General features: G+C 37.2%; 2 protein-coding genes across 2 annotated transcripts; both read left to right on the plus strand.

The window, feature by feature from the left end:
* The first annotated feature begins 4,800 nt into the window (after nucleotides 1-4,800).
* Nucleotides 4,801-8,226, plus strand: LOC139282677 (green-sensitive opsin). Its single transcript, XM_070902503.1, has 5 exons — nucleotides 4,801-5,164; nucleotides 5,305-5,473; nucleotides 7,126-7,291; nucleotides 7,390-7,629; nucleotides 8,128-8,226. The coding sequence occupies exons 1-5, from the start codon at nucleotides 4,801-4,803 to the stop codon at nucleotides 8,224-8,226; spliced, it is 1,038 nt and encodes a 345-aa protein (XP_070758604.1).
* Nucleotides 8,227-12,023: 3,797 nt separating this feature from the next.
* On the plus strand, nucleotides 12,024-16,180 carry LOC139283495 (green-sensitive opsin-like). The gene is made up of 5 exons (XM_070903521.1): nucleotides 12,024-12,387; nucleotides 12,556-12,724; nucleotides 13,938-14,103; nucleotides 14,880-15,119; nucleotides 16,082-16,180. Exons 1-5 carry the CDS (start codon nucleotides 12,024-12,026, stop codon nucleotides 16,178-16,180), a joined length of 1,038 nt encoding a protein of 345 aa, XP_070759622.1.
* Nucleotides 16,181-19,074: the final 2,894 nt, after the last annotated feature.

Here is a 19,074-nt window from a genome sequence, read left to right on the forward strand (position 1 = left end):
GAAGAACAAAAGCTAAACCTTCCTCCTCTCTTTGCTGCCTAGTATCACTCCGCTAAGCCCCTCCAACCCAATGATACGCATTTTGCTGGGTAACTAGCTAGCAAACTAATGTTGTTATGATTGACTCAGAGGTAAGAGACAACAGTGCTGGGCGCTGTCAGTGCCGCCAAGCCTAGCAGAGTGGAACGGAGGAACCGCGACACGTAGAACATGGATGACCCCTGTTTGTACAGTTGTTGTGATTGGCTAGTTATGTGCTAGCTAACCCTGATTGGTTTGATTTTTTTTAAAAAACTAAATACAAAGACACATATTTTTTTTTATTGGAACACTATATTGTCAGTGACATGCAATGGTCAAAATGTGTTATTTTAACCAAAATCATAATTAAATAATATTACCTACTGTAGCTTTAAATAAAATGATCTAATAATTTGAAAAACTGTTAAAGATTCTTATTCTGACCACCTAATCATACATCCAAATGATAAAATTTGTGTGAACCCATGTAACTCTTGTGTGTTAACCACGTTTCCTCACTGACTGTGTGGTTTCCTTTTTTTCAAAATCTTTCGTTGGCTGTCAGTGCAAAGGTTATCTAACACTTTTGTTATAAAATGTATTTTTTTTACTCAAATCATGGAAAAGTCAAAGAGGAAAATGAATGGAAGTTAAATAAAGAGAAGCCACACCTCTTGTAGCAATTTTTATTTTAGCGTTATTATGTGTTACAGTATTTTAATGAATAGGAGCCTCTTGTAAAAAGATTAGTAGCAACACTGTTACTGTAATTGACAAATGAAACTCGGCCAGTGATCTGATCTTCATGGGATACCTGGGATTGTTGATCAATGCCTGTTCATTAAAACAGCCAACTGCGGCCAACTGAAGTAATTTGCAAGACAATGATAATAAGGTAATAGGTTCTGACTTGGCTAATTAAATAAGAACACATACCTCATTATCTGCCGGAGGAGTCATCACACTTTAAAATAAGTGGATTAACCCAGTCTCAATTATCACACTGACCTGCAGGAACTACGAGCTACGTAGTGCAGAGTGTAGCAAAGAGACGTACGTGAACAATGACTATGTTGCCAGTGCACACTGATATGCACATCACTTTGTCGTTTTTCCAACATAAGTGTTATATGTTTTGTTGATTATAACACATCTGTTGTTGGAGTCTGTAATGATATTGTGCTGGGCGTTTACAGGCTGGGATAAGTTCCAGTGAGCTACCTGACCCTAAATAAGCAGGTATGGAAAAAAGATGGATTGATGATAGATGTCCGTGAACCTCATAAAAGGCTCATTCCAGAAAACAAAGCCAAAGCTCCCTAAGCTCTAAGAATGGGGAAAGAAAATGATAATAATAACGTACGTACCTGTAGACAGAACTTGCCCACCCTTCACATTTAATAATACAATTATAACTTTGATAACCAGCTCTTGGTTGCAGTACAAGAACAGAGCTACCCTTTTTTTCCTCCATGTCTTCTGCATGGACATCTGGTGAGAATGCTGACTCTCTGTCTGCTACCTCTTAGCTTTAGCTTCAGTCTTTTTTGCATCATTATTGAGTTATCATGTATGTAACCATTCTCATTGTTAGCCCCACAGATCTTTTAATCACTTATTGCCTTTTTTTCTACCCAGTTGAAATCCATATTTGAGACTTTTCCAGACAGTGGAACTGCAGATCTTACTCATCTATCGCCACTTTAAATCCCATCTTAATATCCATCTTTTTACAGTTGAGTCTCAACAATTATTAGCATGACTACAAAATTGCTTTAATTTTTCTGTTGACCTTACTTATCTATTTATTTTCATTTTAATCATTCATAAGTGCTTCACATTTAAAGTACTTTAGTCAATATTAGGTGTTTTTAAATACATTTACTTGACTTATTGAGGCAGTTGGAAACACCACAAGTCAGGTGGAGACAAAATTTGACCAGCTCATGGTTTTAAATTTATCAATCAATCAATAGTCAGGTACAAACATTAGAGCCCTGCTTTTGTCTACTTCTGCCTGAAATCATGGACTCATTGGGCCTCATGCAAAAACATTTTCGTATTCGTATCTTAACTTTCTCTTGTTTTTTTTCGTACAGTGGTGCCACGTCATATTCAGTAAAATGACGCGCCAGGTTACATTCCTGTTTACCTTATTATATTCAGAAACAAATCAACCTTCAATTAGCGCATACTTGTCGTTTGCAGGTTGAGATGTTCACATTGATATTGTTGTGTTATGCAATAGCATCAATTTAAATGAATGGTGATATCATTAGGGTATATAAATGAATTGCAGAGTCACTCAGGATAATGTCAGCATAAATATGAAGTGTAATTTATTTAATCCAATAAGGTATCTCGCTCTTGTCGCTGCACTTGCAACTCCTAAGAGCTGGCTGGGACGATTAGAGGATGTGGGGCCTGGTGGGTGAGGGTGGGTAGTCTTTCCCGTGGAGCTCTTTGCTGACAGGTGAAAAGTAGCAGCTGGTGACTCCATGTGTCATAGAGGTAACTCATGGCTCTCTACACCTTTCTCAAGGTCAGCAGTGGAGTTAGCAGTGAACAAGGGCACTCTAAATTATGAGAAAGAACAAAAAAATCTTGTAGCTCTGCGATAGATTGAACAGCAATAATAATGGAGATGCCTTCTTTTGTGTCTCCAACAAAACTATATAATATACAATACTTAACAAAAGTGTAATATTTGATATTTTGCCTAAACCTACTGCAGATTTGGTGTGGCGGCTCAAAATGTTTCAGTTTAAAAGGATTGGCCATTTTTCTTACCTGGCATCAGGTATTGAACAATTGTGTGTTAATGTTTTACATTGCTTTTAATAAGCTAGGCTCGGTAGTGAAACTACCAGTGCTCAAAGCCTGTGTCTATTACTACTCTACTCACATCATTATACAAATATTGTCTAATGATAGGGTGGTGCTTATCCACTGAGAAAATGCATTGATATGTTGAGAAAGTATTGTGGACACTTGGTCGACCTCTTGGTGGGTCTTCACTGACAAACTTATCACAATCAAATGGTTTGCAGTGACATTTCTGACAACTTCAGGCATGTTGAAACTATTTTAATATGTCAGTTCAAAATAAACAAGCCAGAGGGTTTTTTTCGTGTCCCAACATAATTTTAGCTCGTGGAGATGCATGACCAAACAGTAATCTCCTTACTGGATGAACCTCCTGGATGAAGTCTCCACCAAGTTTTGGCCTTTTGACCTCCAGTATTTACCATACAATCTGCATACATCTACAAGTGCAGTTGTTAAACAGTTATGCTGCTTTTGCAGTTGCATGTTTAAATATTCACAATTTGTAACTTATTTTTATTTCACTCTAATAGTGCGGTTTGTGTTCATGATTATGCAATAAAGATAAGATTTAATGGGGTGATAAATGGTTGATTATTCAACTTTGATGAGGAGTCTCCCAAACTTATTTTACATGCCATTATTATTTGTTTAAAAAATCAGTGACAACCTTCAGATTGTTACTTTACTGTGTGAGCAGCCCCTCCCCCCTTGCCTCTTGCAGCAGACTTGGACTGCAGTGCATTTTGTATCTGTGTCAGGTAGCGTAATGCTTTTAGCTCTCTTTCAAAGTCAATGAAAGCATCAAATTTGTTTTTTGCATGTGTATCATTCAATAAAAATGCCAGAATCCAAAAACTGGCCTACTCCTGAATACTGCAAACTCAACTGAATGTAAAGACCTTCAAGGACCTTCAACCTCCTTTCTCCAACACTGAAACTGCACTCATAGGTGGCAAATGGTCTTTTGAGAGGACCAAATATTTTATTACTGTCAGCATCTACATGGCTGGGATTTGGTTATAAATGAACCACCAATACAATGTTTATGTTCAATGTTATGCAGATGATACAAAACTTTATCTCTTTGTTATATCACATGAGCTCCCCACTCTGAATCAGTGCCTGGCTAAAATGACGTGCCATATCTCCTTTTACATTTAAGTGTTTCTCCCAGCAAATAAAATCTACTTCAGACTCAACATCTGATGAGCATGTAAAGAGAGTGGTCAAATCAACTTTCTATAAACTGCTTTTATCTACCTCCACACCGTTATTTGTGCTAATATCTATCTATCTATCTATCTATCTTGTCTGAAAAACAAATAACATTGTGTCTTCTGTTACAGTACAGGCAGCATGGTTTTTCCATGCGTACTGACCTACATTCTGAAATCCTATTAAGAAATTATTTGTTGAATCCAAACTAAATGGATAGTGAGCTAATCACATTATATATTGCTATCAGAGTCTCCCTTTAATGGATATATACATAAACTCATTTTGTTCACTTAACATTGTCTTCGATTTAAACTGTGTACACGCCTCATGACCTGTTCATGACAACAAATCCTCTGCTGGTTTTTCAGTGCAGTTTTATCATGTTGGAATGAGTAAATACATGTGCAGTAAAAATGTTCTTCACAGGAAAACGTAAAGAAAAAAGAGACAAGAATCTCTCTCTCAAATGTTAAGTGACCTTTGGGATTCTGTGACATCCACCATTCGAATGGGGAATATAATAAGGTGCACCCTCCTCTGGTGGTCAACAAGTGATTATACACTGACAGATAACAAGCTTTGCTCATCTTGATCCATTGTGAGTCTGCCCCTGGGTGCTATATAACCATAGCTGCAGTATCACATGTCACAACTTAGAGAGCAGACTCTTGGCTGCATTAACAGTGCTACAAGGTCATTCTACTCTGCCAATTCGAATCCTAACTTGCAAAGATGGAGAACGGCACAGAGGGCAAGAACTTCTACATCCCCATTAACAACAGGACAGGGCTTGTGAGGAGTCCTTTTGAATATACACAGTATTATTTGGCAGATCCATGGATGTTCAAGCTGCTGGCTCTCTACATGTTCTTCCTGATCTGCACTGGCTTCCCCATCAACTTTCTGACACTGATGGTCACGGCTCAGAACAAGAAGCTCCGGCAACCTCTCAACTTCATCTTGGTCAACCTGGCTGTGGCCGGACTGATCATGGTCTGCTTCGGGTTCACAGTCACCTTTTACACTTCCCTCATGGGCTATTTCTCCTTGGGACCCTTGGGCTGTGCTATTGAAGGATTCATGGCTACAATTGGAGGTAAAATTCTCATGACTGCTCACATGAATATTGTTCTGTCAGATTTTTCAACGCTTTAAGACTGAGCTCTAAGCTGGTACAACAGATGGCAGGATTTGAAGGTTCTCATCACAACTTCTGTTCCCTTTCTTTATCAACAGGTCAAGTGTCCCTGTGGTCTCTTGTGGTTTTAGCTATTGAGAGATACATTGTGGTCTGCAAACCCATGGGTAGTTTCAAATTTACAGCCAGCCACGCTGCTGCAGGTTGTGCATTCACCTGGATTATGGCTTGCTCCTGTGCTGTCCCTCCTCTCGTTGGCTGGTCAAGGTAATGAGCTAATTCCCCAAAATAGGAGAAGTCCTTCATTGGAGCCCTTGCCGCACCTGAATTCACACTTACCAACATGGCTCTTATTTTTGTCATCTTGTCCATTCTTCCTTCTTGGTGTGCAAACATTTTACTCCAACCTAATCACTCAGATGTTGGGATGTGGTTATGTTACTCGCATAGGTCCAGTAAGGACACAACACAAGCAGCCACATGATCATACAGGTTTTAAACAAACACCAACTTCAGCCATATTATCTACACAGCTGAAATAGAAAAGAAACAATATCAGATGTTAAGGGTAAGCTGGAGGTTTGTTTACATCCTGTCTGGTCATGTGACTGCTCGTGTTGCTTTCCCTGCTGGACTTCCTTCTAGTCCATCTCCAGATCTCAGCAATAAAGTTGGTAAGTAAAAATGTTAACATGACCAAAAGGAATCATAGCCAAAACTTCAAAAGTAAGACCCTGATTGCTGAAAAATCCCAAAATGTGCATATTTCAGATTCTTCAAGGGTCTGTGTAGCTAGGTTCAATGGTACAGGCACGTCTTTCTGAAATCCACTTTAGCCACTAAAGACTATACAAATGCAGCCACCCATTGATACCCGAAGTACGTACTCATTTAATCAAATGACACTTGAATTTTGTAGTTTCATATTTACCAAACAACTGTTTTCCTTTCCTTTTCTGTTTTTTTTAAATTCCAATAAGACTAACTTGGAGGAATACTGATGACTGTCTACTAACTGACACTAAACATTTACTCCCTCTGTTTTACTTTTTGAGCACTTTTGTATATCATATAATAAATTAAGACTTACATGCAATCTTAGCATCTGGTTAGCATCTTGTGATTTTTGCAGATGGTGTGGGGATTGACTGTCTCCCTTCATGGTGATTGTCTTCACTTTAAACAGTGCATGCAACAAAACCTATTGATTATTGCAGTATTTTAAAGGGATAGTTTGAATCCTTTCCTCTAGTCTCGTATCAAACTTCGACAAATACTACAGTAACTATATATACTATACTATACTATAAAATAGTAAGTAATGACATGTTATTAATTATCTTCACACACCTGACTGCAGTCAGGATTTTTACCAAATAACCGTTACATGGTGTCATACATGCAATTGCATGGTACCAGCACTGCTCCCAGTAGACCATGCACTCCGAAATGGACAATCCACTCTCATGCAATATTTCTGAATGTATAACAAATGGTGCAATATCTACATCTCTATGTGCAATACAGTATAATTCCTTTACCTTTCTTTTTTCGTTCTGTGAATTTGTAAATTTGTAAATTATAGTTGTTTTTTAGTTTTAGTGGCTGTTTTATAACGGCCTATTGCATTATCCTGTATGCTGCTGTAACAATGCAAATTTCCCAACTGAGGGATTAATAATTTTATTTTATCTTATTTTATGCCTCAGACCGCTGAGTCTCCAGGATGTGACTTTTGGTGCCACTGCCATTATGCTTTGAATTATATGATGCTCACACAAAAATCCTTCATGAAACTGTATATATACATATATATATATATATATATATATATATATATATATATATATATATAATAACAAATATAATGTCAACATTTCGTATTATGCATCCCACATTGTTTGTCTTCGCATTCCCAGGTACATTCCTGAGGGTATTCAGGTTTCCTGTGGACCTGACTACTACACTCTGGCCCCAGGCTACAACAACGAATCATTTGTCATGTACATGTTCAGCTGCCACTTCTGTGTCCCCGTCTTCACCATCTTCTTCACTTATGGAAACCTAGTGTGCACAGTGAAGGCGGTAAGGGACAGTTACTAATCAGATTGCTTTTATATGTGAATGTAGATTTTCAAGAAGAACACAATACATACAATAACTGATGTTGACCTAATTTTCAGGCGGCAGCTCAGCAGCAGGACTCAGCATCCACTCAGAAAGCTGAGAAGGAGGTGACACGCATGTGCATCCTGATGGTGATGGGCTTCCTCTTGGCCTGGACTCCATATGCCAGCTTTGCTGCGTGGATCTTCTTCAACAAGGGAGCTGCGTTCTCAGCTACAGCTATGGCTGTCCCTGCCTTCTTCTCAAAGAGCTCAGCTTTGTTCAATCCTGTCATCTACGTATTGATGAACAAACAGGTATGGCAAAACCAATCTGGTAACACTTCACTTTAAACCACCTATTTAGTGTTTAGAAGCAGTATCACAACATTATGTAGATGTAAGAAGATATAAGGACATTTTTTAAGTGTTTGTTAATGTATTTGTCAGCAACTATAGCAGTATAGTATAACATAGGCATAATCATATTTAATGACAAATCCTCACAGTGCATTATAGAACATTTATTAAATGTTTATACACATGTAGAAATCATTTACCAACTGGATTAAAACAATTTATTAATGAGTTCAAAACACACAAAGTCATGATGAGTGTGACTCAAGGGCCGCTTACTAGAGTTCTTCTGAGGCTTTTAGCTTTCTTGTGACCTACTTAAGAGTTTGCTCAGTTGTTTTACACTATTAATTGCTAAAAAAAAAAAAAAAAAAGTGTTGCTGTTACAATTTGTTTTGGGATTATTTCAATGTCCAATGATTCCTAATTTTCTAATAATGCAATGTTCTATGTTTTCAGTTCCGTAACTGCATGCTGAGCGCTATTGGAATGAGTGGCATGGTGGAGGATGAGACCTCAGTCTCCACCAGCAAGACAGAAGTGTCCTCTGTTTCCTAAACACAGACGAATCTCAACAACTCTGATAGATTTTTCACATGGACTAATAACAAGTATATACAGACAGTGGCATCATTTGGTTACGTACAGAAGGGTCTCCAAGAAATACTGCAGTTTCCAAGTCACCTGAAAAAAAACCTTCACATAATTTGAACAGTTAAATCAGGCGCTGGCTACAGTATTTGAAGGTAGTTCTGATGTTAAGATAATGGAAACGTCAGTGTAATTTCTCTATTAATGGACAACTGGCAGACAGTCAATCCAGTTGGCCCCATGAGTTTGTTTTATTTCTAACATCATCACCTTTTTAAAAAATGTACCGGCACTTATTTTGTTCTGCTATATTGAAACTTTATTTTCTAATGGCCAGAATGAATTTTCTTGGCCAATTGTATATATATTTTATAAATACTTATGACGTTGTAAATGTAGGTAAATAAATGCATGCATCCAAATGAATCTGTTTATTTGTCATTTTGATGAATCACAGTAGTTTAAAATGTAGCTCAACTCAATTTTATTTGTGAAATTTTAGTCCTTTTCTGGCTGTACACTCGGTAGAAGAAACACCCATGGTAATTATTGCCTCTACTCTTATGTGCAGCTGTAATGTTGAGCAAAGATTTGCATAATAAATCTGATGATTGGGTGGCAGATCCCACAGTCCGAAGACATGCAGTTCAGGTGAACTGGTGACTGAATGTCCTGTAGTGTGTGACTATATGAGAGTGTGTGACTATATGAGAGTGTGTGACTATATGAGTGTGTGCGGTTGTGCCCCACCCACCTCTTGCCCAATGTGAGCTAGGATAGGCCCCAGCCCCCTAATGCTCTCCACAGGATAAGTGGGTCATGGATGGATAGATGGATGAGTACAATGTACACTGACCAGTTAAATGGTTGATAATAATAAACTTTATTCATAGCATCTTTCAAGAATAAAATGCATCTCAAAGTGCTTTAAAAAAAATTGAAAAATAAAAGATACAAAATCAATCAATACATTTAAAAAAGGTAAATTAGTAAATTAATAAAAACATTTTTTATAAAAAAAAAATAAAATATAGTAAAAAATAAAATAGGTAAAATGATATTCACTTTAATTTTTGTTCAGCTGTATAACGTTCAGAGATTGTGTGATCTGTTTCCTCAAGTTAAGTGTTTATCAGAGCCTTCAGAAAAGACCCATCCGACCACAAATCGGCACAAACGGCAGGTTGGCTGCAGGGTCTAAACTTAACCTACACATCGACAGATACCCTGAAAGGCACAAGGACACAAGCATTTCTCCCTGTCCACCAAATGCAGATTTGAACCGACTCATGTCGTACTCTAAATAAGAATAAACAGCCAGACTGTTAATAAATGAATGAAGGAATAACACTGAACAAAATATGTATGCTGCTCCAGGGCAGTGTTCCTAAACACAGACGAATCTCAACAACTCTGATAGATTTTTCACATGGACTAATAACAAGTATATACAGACAGTGGCATCATTTGGTTACGTACAGAAGGGTCTCCAAGAAATACTGCAGTTTCCAAGTCACCTGAAAAAAAACCTTCACATAATTTGAACAGTTAAATCAGGCGCTGGCTACAGTATTTGAAGGTAGTTCTGATGTTAAGATAATGGAAACGTCAGTGTAATTTCTCTATTAATGGACAACTGGCAGACAGTCAATCCAGTTGGCCCCATGAGTTTGTTTTATTTCTAACATCATCACCTTTTTAAAAAATGTACTGGCACTTATTTTGTTCTGCTATATTGAAACTTTATTTTTTAATGGCCAGAATGAATTTTCTTGGCCAATTGTATATATATTTTATAAATACTTATGATGTTGTAAATGTAGGTAAATAAATGCATGCATCCAAATGAATCTGTTTTTTTTGTCATTTTGATGAATCACAGTAGTTTAAAATGTAGCTCAACTGTTATTTTATTTGTGAAATTTTAGTCCTTTTCTGGCTGTACACTCGGTAGAAGAAACACCCATGGTAATTATTGCCTCTACTCTTATGTGCAGCTGTAATGTTGAGCAAAGATTTGCATAATAAATCTGATGATTGGGTGGCAGATCCCACAGTCCGAAGACATGCAGTTCAGGTGAACTGGTGACTGAATGTCCTGTAGTGTGTGACTATATGAGAGTGTGTGACTATATGAGTGTGTGCGGTTGTGCCCCACCCACCTCTTGCCCAATGTGAGCTAGGATAGGCCCCAGCCCCCTAATGCTCTCCACAGGATAAGTGGGTCATGGATGGATAGATGGATGAGTACAATGTACACTGACCAGTTAAATGGTTGATAATAATAAACTTTATTCATAGCATCTTTCAAGAATAAAATGCATCTCAAAGTGCTTTAAAAAAAATTGAAAAATAAAAGATACAAAATCAATCAATACATTTAAAAAAGGTAAATTAGTAAATTAATAAAAACATTTTTTATAAAAAAAAATAAAATATAGTAAAAAATAAAATAGGTAAAATGATATTCACTTTAATTTTTGTTCAGCTGTATAACGTTCAGAGATTGTGTGATCTGTTTCCTCAAGTTAAGTGTTTATCAGAGCCTTCAGAAAAGACCCATCCGACCACAAATCGGCACAAACGGCAGGTTGGCTGCAGGGTCTAAACTCAACCTACACATCGACAGATACCCTGAAAGGCACAAGGACACAAGCATTTCTCCCTGTCCACCAAATGCAGATTTGAACCGACTCATGTCGTACTCTAAATAAGAATAAACAGCCAGACTGTTAATAAATGAATGAAGGAATAACACTGAACAAAATATGTATGCTGCTCCAGGGCAGTGTACATATTTCTTAAATGCATTAAGGCATTTACTCTTACAGCCACCATTCAGTGTTTTAAACTACATGTGTTCTCTGCAGACTTTAGTTGTGGTGGTGGTGATTAAGATGGGGATGTTTATCCTCTTGCAAAGCACTGCCCGGCAATAACAATTCATAATTCACACTTCAACCCAGCATTTCACTAAAAATGCCTACTGGCTAATTTCAACTACAGTAGTCACTGCATGTGTTGAGCTATTATGTGTATTTGTATGTTTTTAAATGTAATTAGAAGTAAAAACATCCCAGGCAAGTTTGGTTTAATAATATCCCAATAATGTTTAATAATTATTTTCTTCTAAACAATTCTTTTATATTTTGTCTACCTGAATTTTGAAATAAACATCAAACAAATATGTACAAAAAGAAAGAAAGTTAAGAAATAAAATTATAAACCAAAATATTGAATGTTTTACAAAAAACAAGCAGCAAACAATGAAAAGTTAAACACTGAGATATATTCAAATCCAATAACTTGGAGTGTATTTATTGCAAAGCAATTGATAAGAACAATTAAAATGTGTCAGATAAGTTGTGTGGTACATATGATGATTCACAATTAAAATCTATCACTTTAACAACAACAAAAACGTCCGTTGGTCAGAATTTGCTGAGAGATTAGACTTTTTCCCCAGATAGGTTCAAGGTTTTCAACCTCAAGCACAACTGCAGTGAGTGACCTTAAAAAGAAAGAAAAGCGAGACGGAAATGTGTGCAGTTGAAACGTTAACTTTATTAACTGTGAACTTGTCGATGATTATCTGGTGTTAAAATGAATTAGTGAGGCTTACACAAACGACTTATTCTCAATCCTCCTGTAATCCACTTTTTGACCAGTATAAAGCTAACACCCACACCTCAGATCAGCTGCAGAGGGGTTCAACACTGCACTGGACACACTGACTACACTGACAGTCAACTCATTCAAAGAAGATGGAAAACGGCACGGAGGGCAAGAACTTCTACATCCCCCTGAATAACAGGACGGGGCTTGTGAGGAGTCCTTTTGAATATCCACAGTACTACCTGGGAGATCCATGGCAATTCAAACTGCTCGCTGTCTACATGTTCTTCCTGATCTGCACTGGCTTCCCCATCAACTTTCTGACACTGATGGTCACGGCTCAGAACAAGAAGCTCCGGCAACCTCTCAACTTCATCCTGGTCAACCTGGCTGTGGCCGGACTGATCATGGTCTGCTTCGGGTTCACCATCACCTTCGTTACTGCTATTAACGGCTACTTTGTGTTTGGACCATTGGGTTGTGCCGTTGAAGGATTCATGGCTACTCTGGGAGGTATGATATAGGAACTTTTGTGACATTGTTACTGCGTATTGTTGCTTTTGTTTTCTTATTTTACAATACTGCTTGAAATATCCACTGCAAGGCTCTCTGATACATGTCACAGTTGAAACATAAATTATAACCAGATGTTTTTGTTTCTTTCCTGTCATCGTCTTAAAGGCCAAGTTGCTCTCTGGTCACTGGTCGTCCTGGCAGTTGAGAGGTACATTGTTGTCTGCAAACCCATGGGAAGCTTCAAGTTCACTGGAACCCATGCAGGAGTTGGAGTCTTTTTCACCTGGATCATGGCTCTCTCTTGTGCTGCTCCTCCACTGGCTGGCTGGTCCAGGTAATTCAAATATCAAACATCTGTATGCTAAAACGGAAACAGTTAGAGAAATTAAATGTCTGTCTTAAAACAGAGCTCACATGCCCACATGTACAATGTGTCTTTGGTCGCTGTAATTGTTAAGCATGGACAGGAGGAACAAAAACTGTTGCAATGTAAAGACAGGTGTGTAAGTATGTATGTAAGTGTTGTTTTAAGATAGACTTGACAAGATGTGAACCTATCCTTTAATTTCAACAATATCTGAGCCAGCTTTATGTTACAAAAAAATCTTCTTAGACACATATCAGAATCTGAAGAATCTCAGAAATTATGACATATAAGCAAATTACAGCAATATAGCAATTTAGGGCCTGCTGTATTAACCACATACATGGAAAAACAGCAATCATTTACACAAACAGCACCTACATCACCCATGGAACTAAGATTGTAACACCTCGTCAGAAACAAACAAACAAAACTAGTGGATGAAACCCTATGCAGATTTTCTTCAGCCAGCACCAAGCGGCCATTTGTACAGTGTCTCAGGAAAGTTTGGCAGTGGCAAAACGTATAGTAGCCACAAACTAAACACTAAAAGTTGTAACACTGAAGGTAGTCATCAAAATAGCAGCTTGAATAAGAGCACCAAGCGGCCATTTGTACAGTGTCTCAGGAAAGTTTGGCAGTGGCAAAACGTATAGTAGCCACAAACCAAACACTGAAAGTTGTAACACTGAAGGTAGTCATCAAAATAGCAGCTTGAATAAGAGTAAAAAGTACTCTGTGAAAACACTACTTGAATAATGAGTAGTTTCTGGTAAGCAAAGATAAACATGATGAGAACTGACTAGTCAATAAACCGATCTCTCTTTTCATTGTATACGTGGTTGACGAGGCCTGCTTCAATGCTGCACATCAGTCGTGCAAAAAGTCTTTAGATCCTTTAAAGTCACAGTCTAAAAATGCTCCATTGCAAGTGCAAGTCCTGCATTCAAAACACTGCTTATGCTAAAGTATGAAATTACTATACCATTCAAATGGCCTCCAAAATGCACTTGAGTGAGAGAGAAAAGTGCATATTTTTATTTTAAAACTACTTAAATATAATAATATATTACATAATTTCAAATAATTTAAAAAAATTGACTGTGTAGTGGTGTAAATATCTACAGTCTGTTTCCTTCCCAGAGTTCATTCATTGTACTGCATTGACTCTATTCTCACACAGGTACATTCCTGAGGGTCTCCAGTGCTCTTGTGGACCCGATTACTACACTCTGGCCCCAGGCTACAACAATGAATCCTACGTCATGTACATGTTCATCTGCCACTTCTGTTTCCCAGTTGGCACCATCTTCTTCACTTATGGAAGCCTTGTGCTGACAGTCAAAGCTGTAGGTCTTATTTTCTTCATTGTACAAACAGTAAAAGTCTATAGTCTATGTGGGGTGACAAGGCCCTCTTAGTTGCCCCTCCCTCTAACATCCCACATTTAACTCACCTGTGCTTTGTATTTAATATCTACCCCATTATCATATTAATAGTATTTTTTGCCCCTTTTCTGCCCTGTAATGTGTCTTTGAGTACACAGAAAAACTCTCTATATATACTCTTTTATAATATTAAGATATTTAGGTTAGTTGTAATACTGATAAATGTAAACTCGATTGTAAGATAGAAACTATTCTAGTATTTGCAAAGCTTTTAAGTGAACTAGTGACATTGATAACATGTAAAGAAGATCTTTTGAAACTGTGTGCTCTCAGCATCAGATGTGTGTTTTTATGGGGACCGACATATGTTAGTGTTTTTCTTACTCCCAACCCACCATGTTAAACCCATTATTTATTTTAGAATTGCAACTAATTATTGATTAATCTGCCAAATCGGGCAATTATTTAAGTAATCAATTAATAATTTTCCTAAAAAGATAAATAGTGAAATGGTGAATCAGAAAATAGTAAAAAATACAGTTCAAAACCCAAATAAATGTTCTGTTTATTGACTAACTGATCAATCCAGCTATTGTTTCAGATCTAATTTATTTGAAAGCAACACAACACAGGAAGAAGTTTGTCTTCCAGACTTGACTGAACAGACCAGTGCTCCACTTTGTACTGAGACTTGTTTTACTGACCTCCTTCATGCTCTTCTGTTCAACATATCTCAGGCGGCAGCTCAGCAGCAGGACTCAGCATCCACCCAGAAAGCTGAGAAAGAGGTGACACGTATGTGCATCCTGATGGTGTTGGGCTTCCTCGTGGCCTGGACTCCATATGCCAGCTTTGCTGCATGGATCTTCTTCAACAAGGGAGCTGCGTTCTCAGCTACAGCTATGGCTGTCCCTGCCTTCTTCTCAAAGAGCTCAGCTTTGTTCAATCCTGTCATCTACGTATTGATGAACAAACAGGTCAGTTTATTACTACGCTGTAGCAGGAACTTATTCTCCTCAAGAAAGATGGACCAAAGGCTACCTCTCTCTGATAAGTTTATAAGATGAAACTAATATCTTTATTAATGATTAATAATAATAATAGTTGTTTGCTGATGCTTTATAGATCAGTTATAAGCCATTAATGAAAACAGCTTTTGTGTTGCCAGGCTTATCTTTCTGGACCAAACATTGTTCTCATTCATGGCTTATAGCTGTTGCATAAAGCTTTAGTAAATTATTTATTAACCATTTCAAAAGCCATTAGTTACAACTTATAAACTCTTTATAAAGGGTGACTTATCAGAAAGTGGTGCCTAACAAATGATTAACAGTGAGTGAGAGTGTAGCCTGAATATCTGATTATTACTTATCAATCACAACTGCAACATCAGATACAAAACCTAGAATAGCAACACTTTGGGTAAGTCCCCCCATTTTGCATTTATAAGCAGTATACAAACATTTAATGAATGGTTTATAACACACTATAATGTAGCTGTAAGCAGATATGTGTTTTTTTTTGTTTTTTTTTAAGTAAGTAATTTTTTTCCCCATAGGTATTAATGTATTTGACAACATCTAAAACTCCTCCTGTGGTCACTTGTAAGGGGAGGCTGGTGTATAAACAGACAATGAATGACAATACAGTAAAACACAGTTGTAATAATATAGAATGTGTCTTCATAGGAGAAGTTATTGTAGTAATTGTGTTATAAACCATTTATTCCATGTTTTGTGTACTGCTTATTAATGCTAAATAGGGGATTAGAATTTGTTGCTTTGTCTGAAACCACCAGAAGAGGCAAACTTTTCAGTACTGATGGGTTCACCGAGATTTAGAAATGAATGTCATTCTGATCCCCCTTAATATAAATGAGTGTTTCTCCTTGGGAGAAGCGTGTTTGATATCTTACCTCTGTATGTTTTCTCCTTCTCAGTTCCGTAACTGCATGCTCACTACAGTTGGAATGGGCGGTATGGTGGAAGATGAGACCTCAGTATCAACCAGCAAGACAGAAGTCTCCTCCGTCTCTTAAGAATAATAACTTCACACGCCTATGACAGCATTTTACTGTGCGCACTCTTAACTTGATAAAAACTGGACTCCAATGTCATATGAACCACAGCTGAAATAGAATCAAGCTAAAACATCTCTGAAACACAGCCTGAAGTTTTTTCTTGAGGGAATGGTGACGGTATGAGTGTGTGAGTATCACCTTTGTATATTTATGACATGGAGAGCATATTTGTTGGCCTCTGTAATAATATTCTGTACATATTTTCTAAACAAAAATGTCTAGAAAAAAGTTATTAAATGCATGCATGAAAAGACATCTTGGTTGTAGTTGTTTTCTTCTTTCTTCTTTTCTGTTTTTACATTTAAACAATTCAATTCATATTAGGTGTTACTTGGAAACTGAGAATTGCAAGTATTTCATTCTGATTTTTATGTAACCTTTGTTTTTCTAATCCTGCTTATCCTGTAACCAAACCTACAGACTTGCACGGACCACTGATTTGTAATTGACTAATAACCAACAAAGAGCCTAACAAGCACATTAACTTCAATAAGCAGGAGCACTTTACAAGACCTAATTCAATGAGATGACATTTCGGCAAAACTGTGTCATCTGTGAGGCTTAAGAGTACTGTAACATGCCAACAAGTAGATTTTATGGAAAATCAAATGAGAAATTGTTACTGCATTAATTAACCAGGCAAAATGTCTATTTGTGGTTCATCCAGCAAATTAAATACCTGAAGAATCAAAGTACTTTATCAGATTAATGCCAAAATCATATACAAATTCTATATTGCTATAAAGCAGCCCTGCTTATTGATTTAAACTTTGCCTCACATACCCAGAGATGTTATCCACCATGGTATAAATCAAAATATCTGACAGTTTACAGATTTATAGAGGGATCCCTGTCCCGGGGAGATATGCAATAGATGTCATGTGTACAATGTGTACAGAATAGACCAACATATATTATGGACAATCAGGATGACAAAATACACAGACAGCAATTACTGAGTCTGTTTATTTTGCCAGCCTGTCCTCCTTCCTGAGTCAGGAAACAGACAGGATAAAGTAACACCCTGGACATGAACTATTTCAACTTCTCCCCTCTGGTGGGCGCTATAGATCACTGTAGACTAACACCACAACAGTCCATAGTTTGTGTTAAAAGTTGGGAGATAAATAATACAATGTGGAGTACTCAATTATTCGTATATGGGCTTTCTGATCACGCTGTTTGTTGTTGTCTCATTAACATTTTGAACACTTTTTTTCGACTCTAATTGGTATTTTCAACGTCCCAAGTTACAGCGGGAGAAATACTCTATTAAAAAATAATCAAAAGAACAGTGAGCAAACATAAAAATAGAAGCCAAAGTCCAGCTGAAGTTCACCCCATGCCAAACCCTGCTCCCTAACCTCCAGTAGCAGGCTGTAATGTAAAGTTTTATCCAAATAATTGTCACAGTAATAAATCACCATATTTTAATTCAAATCCACATCCTCGGTTGTGAGGGGTTAATTGATTAATAACTTAATACCTTTTTCTGCAGTTTTGTTTGGTTTAAAAATAAGTCTTTTTGTTGTGATTCTGAAAAAATTGCTGAACAATTTTGACTTTTTCTCACTTGTAGACAATGTCAGATATTAGGACTCACTGTGGGAATGAGAATGAGGAACAACAATTTAGTTTGGGTCTTGTTGTGAACCTTTCTCTCTCTCTCGCTCTGCCCACAGTCCTCCTGTAATTAAAATGAAACACAACACAGGAAACACAGCAAACAAGTGCTGTCCCCTCACGATTCTGCCTTTGTTATATGTTTCCTCATATCATTAGCTCCAGTCCACATCCTCTCCCTATTTTATATTAATACGAACAAAGAAATTGTTTGCCAAGTCAATTCCCACCACCACCATGTAAGCTCATTTGGTCTTTTATCTGTTTTAGAATGATCAATACTCTGCATTCAACATAACACACTGTTAGTGTTCACTTTCCTGTGCCAATGTACGTAAGGCCAGTAAGTGTTTTTATCCCTGCTGTTTTCTGTGTTAATTGGATTAACTTGATCTAGCTGTACCACACTCCTTTCTGCCTCAGCGCCATCATGATCAGGTAACCCTGATGACAAGATCCTACAGACAGGATGCAGAGGCATGTATTAGGCCAGACTTAGGGAACATTTAGTTAGCCAGCTTAGCTCTGAACAACATAAACAGGAGAAACATAAGCTTCTCCGCGAGTTTCAATTTAAATCCTGATCAATGAAAATAAAGTTAAATGTATGTCTCATGAATAAACACCTTTTGAGGTCCCAACTATATAGTATTGACAACCAGTTTATATGGCCTGTTGTTTGAAATGAACCCAACATGACAACACATTTTCATGCATGCATTTATTCATCTATGCTATTTTTTTTATATATACAATGTTTACAATTCATGATGACCAACTCAGCAAGTGACAAAAATAGAGTTGTAGATTGTATATAGTTGCTCATTTTGAAAAGACTGTACAAAATGTGTTCCCACTGATGAAAAAAGAAAAAAAAGGAAAAACTGTGGGATTCAAACCATATGTATTATGTAGATTCAATGGTGCCAAATAGCTGATTTCAGAGACAACTGTGCCTCTGACAGCAGGGAGAGTCAAAGTGAGCATCCACATACATGTGTTCACAGATTATTTGCAATTATTTTGAATTCACACCGACATGACAAACACTTTCCAACATCTTTCAAAATAAAAGACGAGAAAATGCAGTTCATGAGTTCCTGGAACCGTTCATCACTGGTCAAGTAGTTCAGACGTCCCTGAACTTCAGTCAGTCAACATCGAGGATTATTGCAGTTAGAGAGACAGTAGAAAGGAAAATGTCCAGATATATGAAAAGGTCTCTGTAT

The sequence above is a fragment of the Enoplosus armatus genome, chromosome 3 (assembly GCF_043641665.1).
Source record: "Enoplosus armatus isolate fEnoArm2 chromosome 3, fEnoArm2.hap1, whole genome shotgun sequence".
In the NCBI taxonomy this organism is placed as follows: domain Eukaryota; kingdom Metazoa; phylum Chordata; class Actinopteri; order Centrarchiformes; family Enoplosidae; genus Enoplosus; species Enoplosus armatus.

Excerpts from the sequence above, each read along its gene's own strand:
- LOC139282677 (XM_070902503.1), top strand. The coding sequence starts at position 4,801 with ATGGAGAACGGCACAGAGGGCAAGAACTTCTACATCCCCATTAACAAC. Across the intron at positions 5,474-7,125 it reads CCTCTCGTTGGCTGGTCAAG|GTACATTCCTGAGGGTATTC; the intron begins GTAATGAGCTAA and ends TCGCATTCCCAG. Across the intron at positions 7,292-7,389 it reads TAGTGTGCACAGTGAAGGCG|GCGGCAGCTCAGCAGCAGGA; the intron begins GTAAGGGACAGT and ends CCTAATTTTCAG.
- LOC139283495 (XM_070903521.1), top strand. The coding sequence starts at position 12,024 with ATGGAAAACGGCACGGAGGGCAAGAACTTCTACATCCCCCTGAATAAC. Across the intron at positions 12,388-12,555 it reads ATTCATGGCTACTCTGGGAG|GCCAAGTTGCTCTCTGGTCA; the intron begins GTATGATATAGG and ends ATCGTCTTAAAG. Across the intron at positions 14,104-14,879 it reads TTGTGCTGACAGTCAAAGCT|GCGGCAGCTCAGCAGCAGGA; the intron begins GTAGGTCTTATT and ends AACATATCTCAG.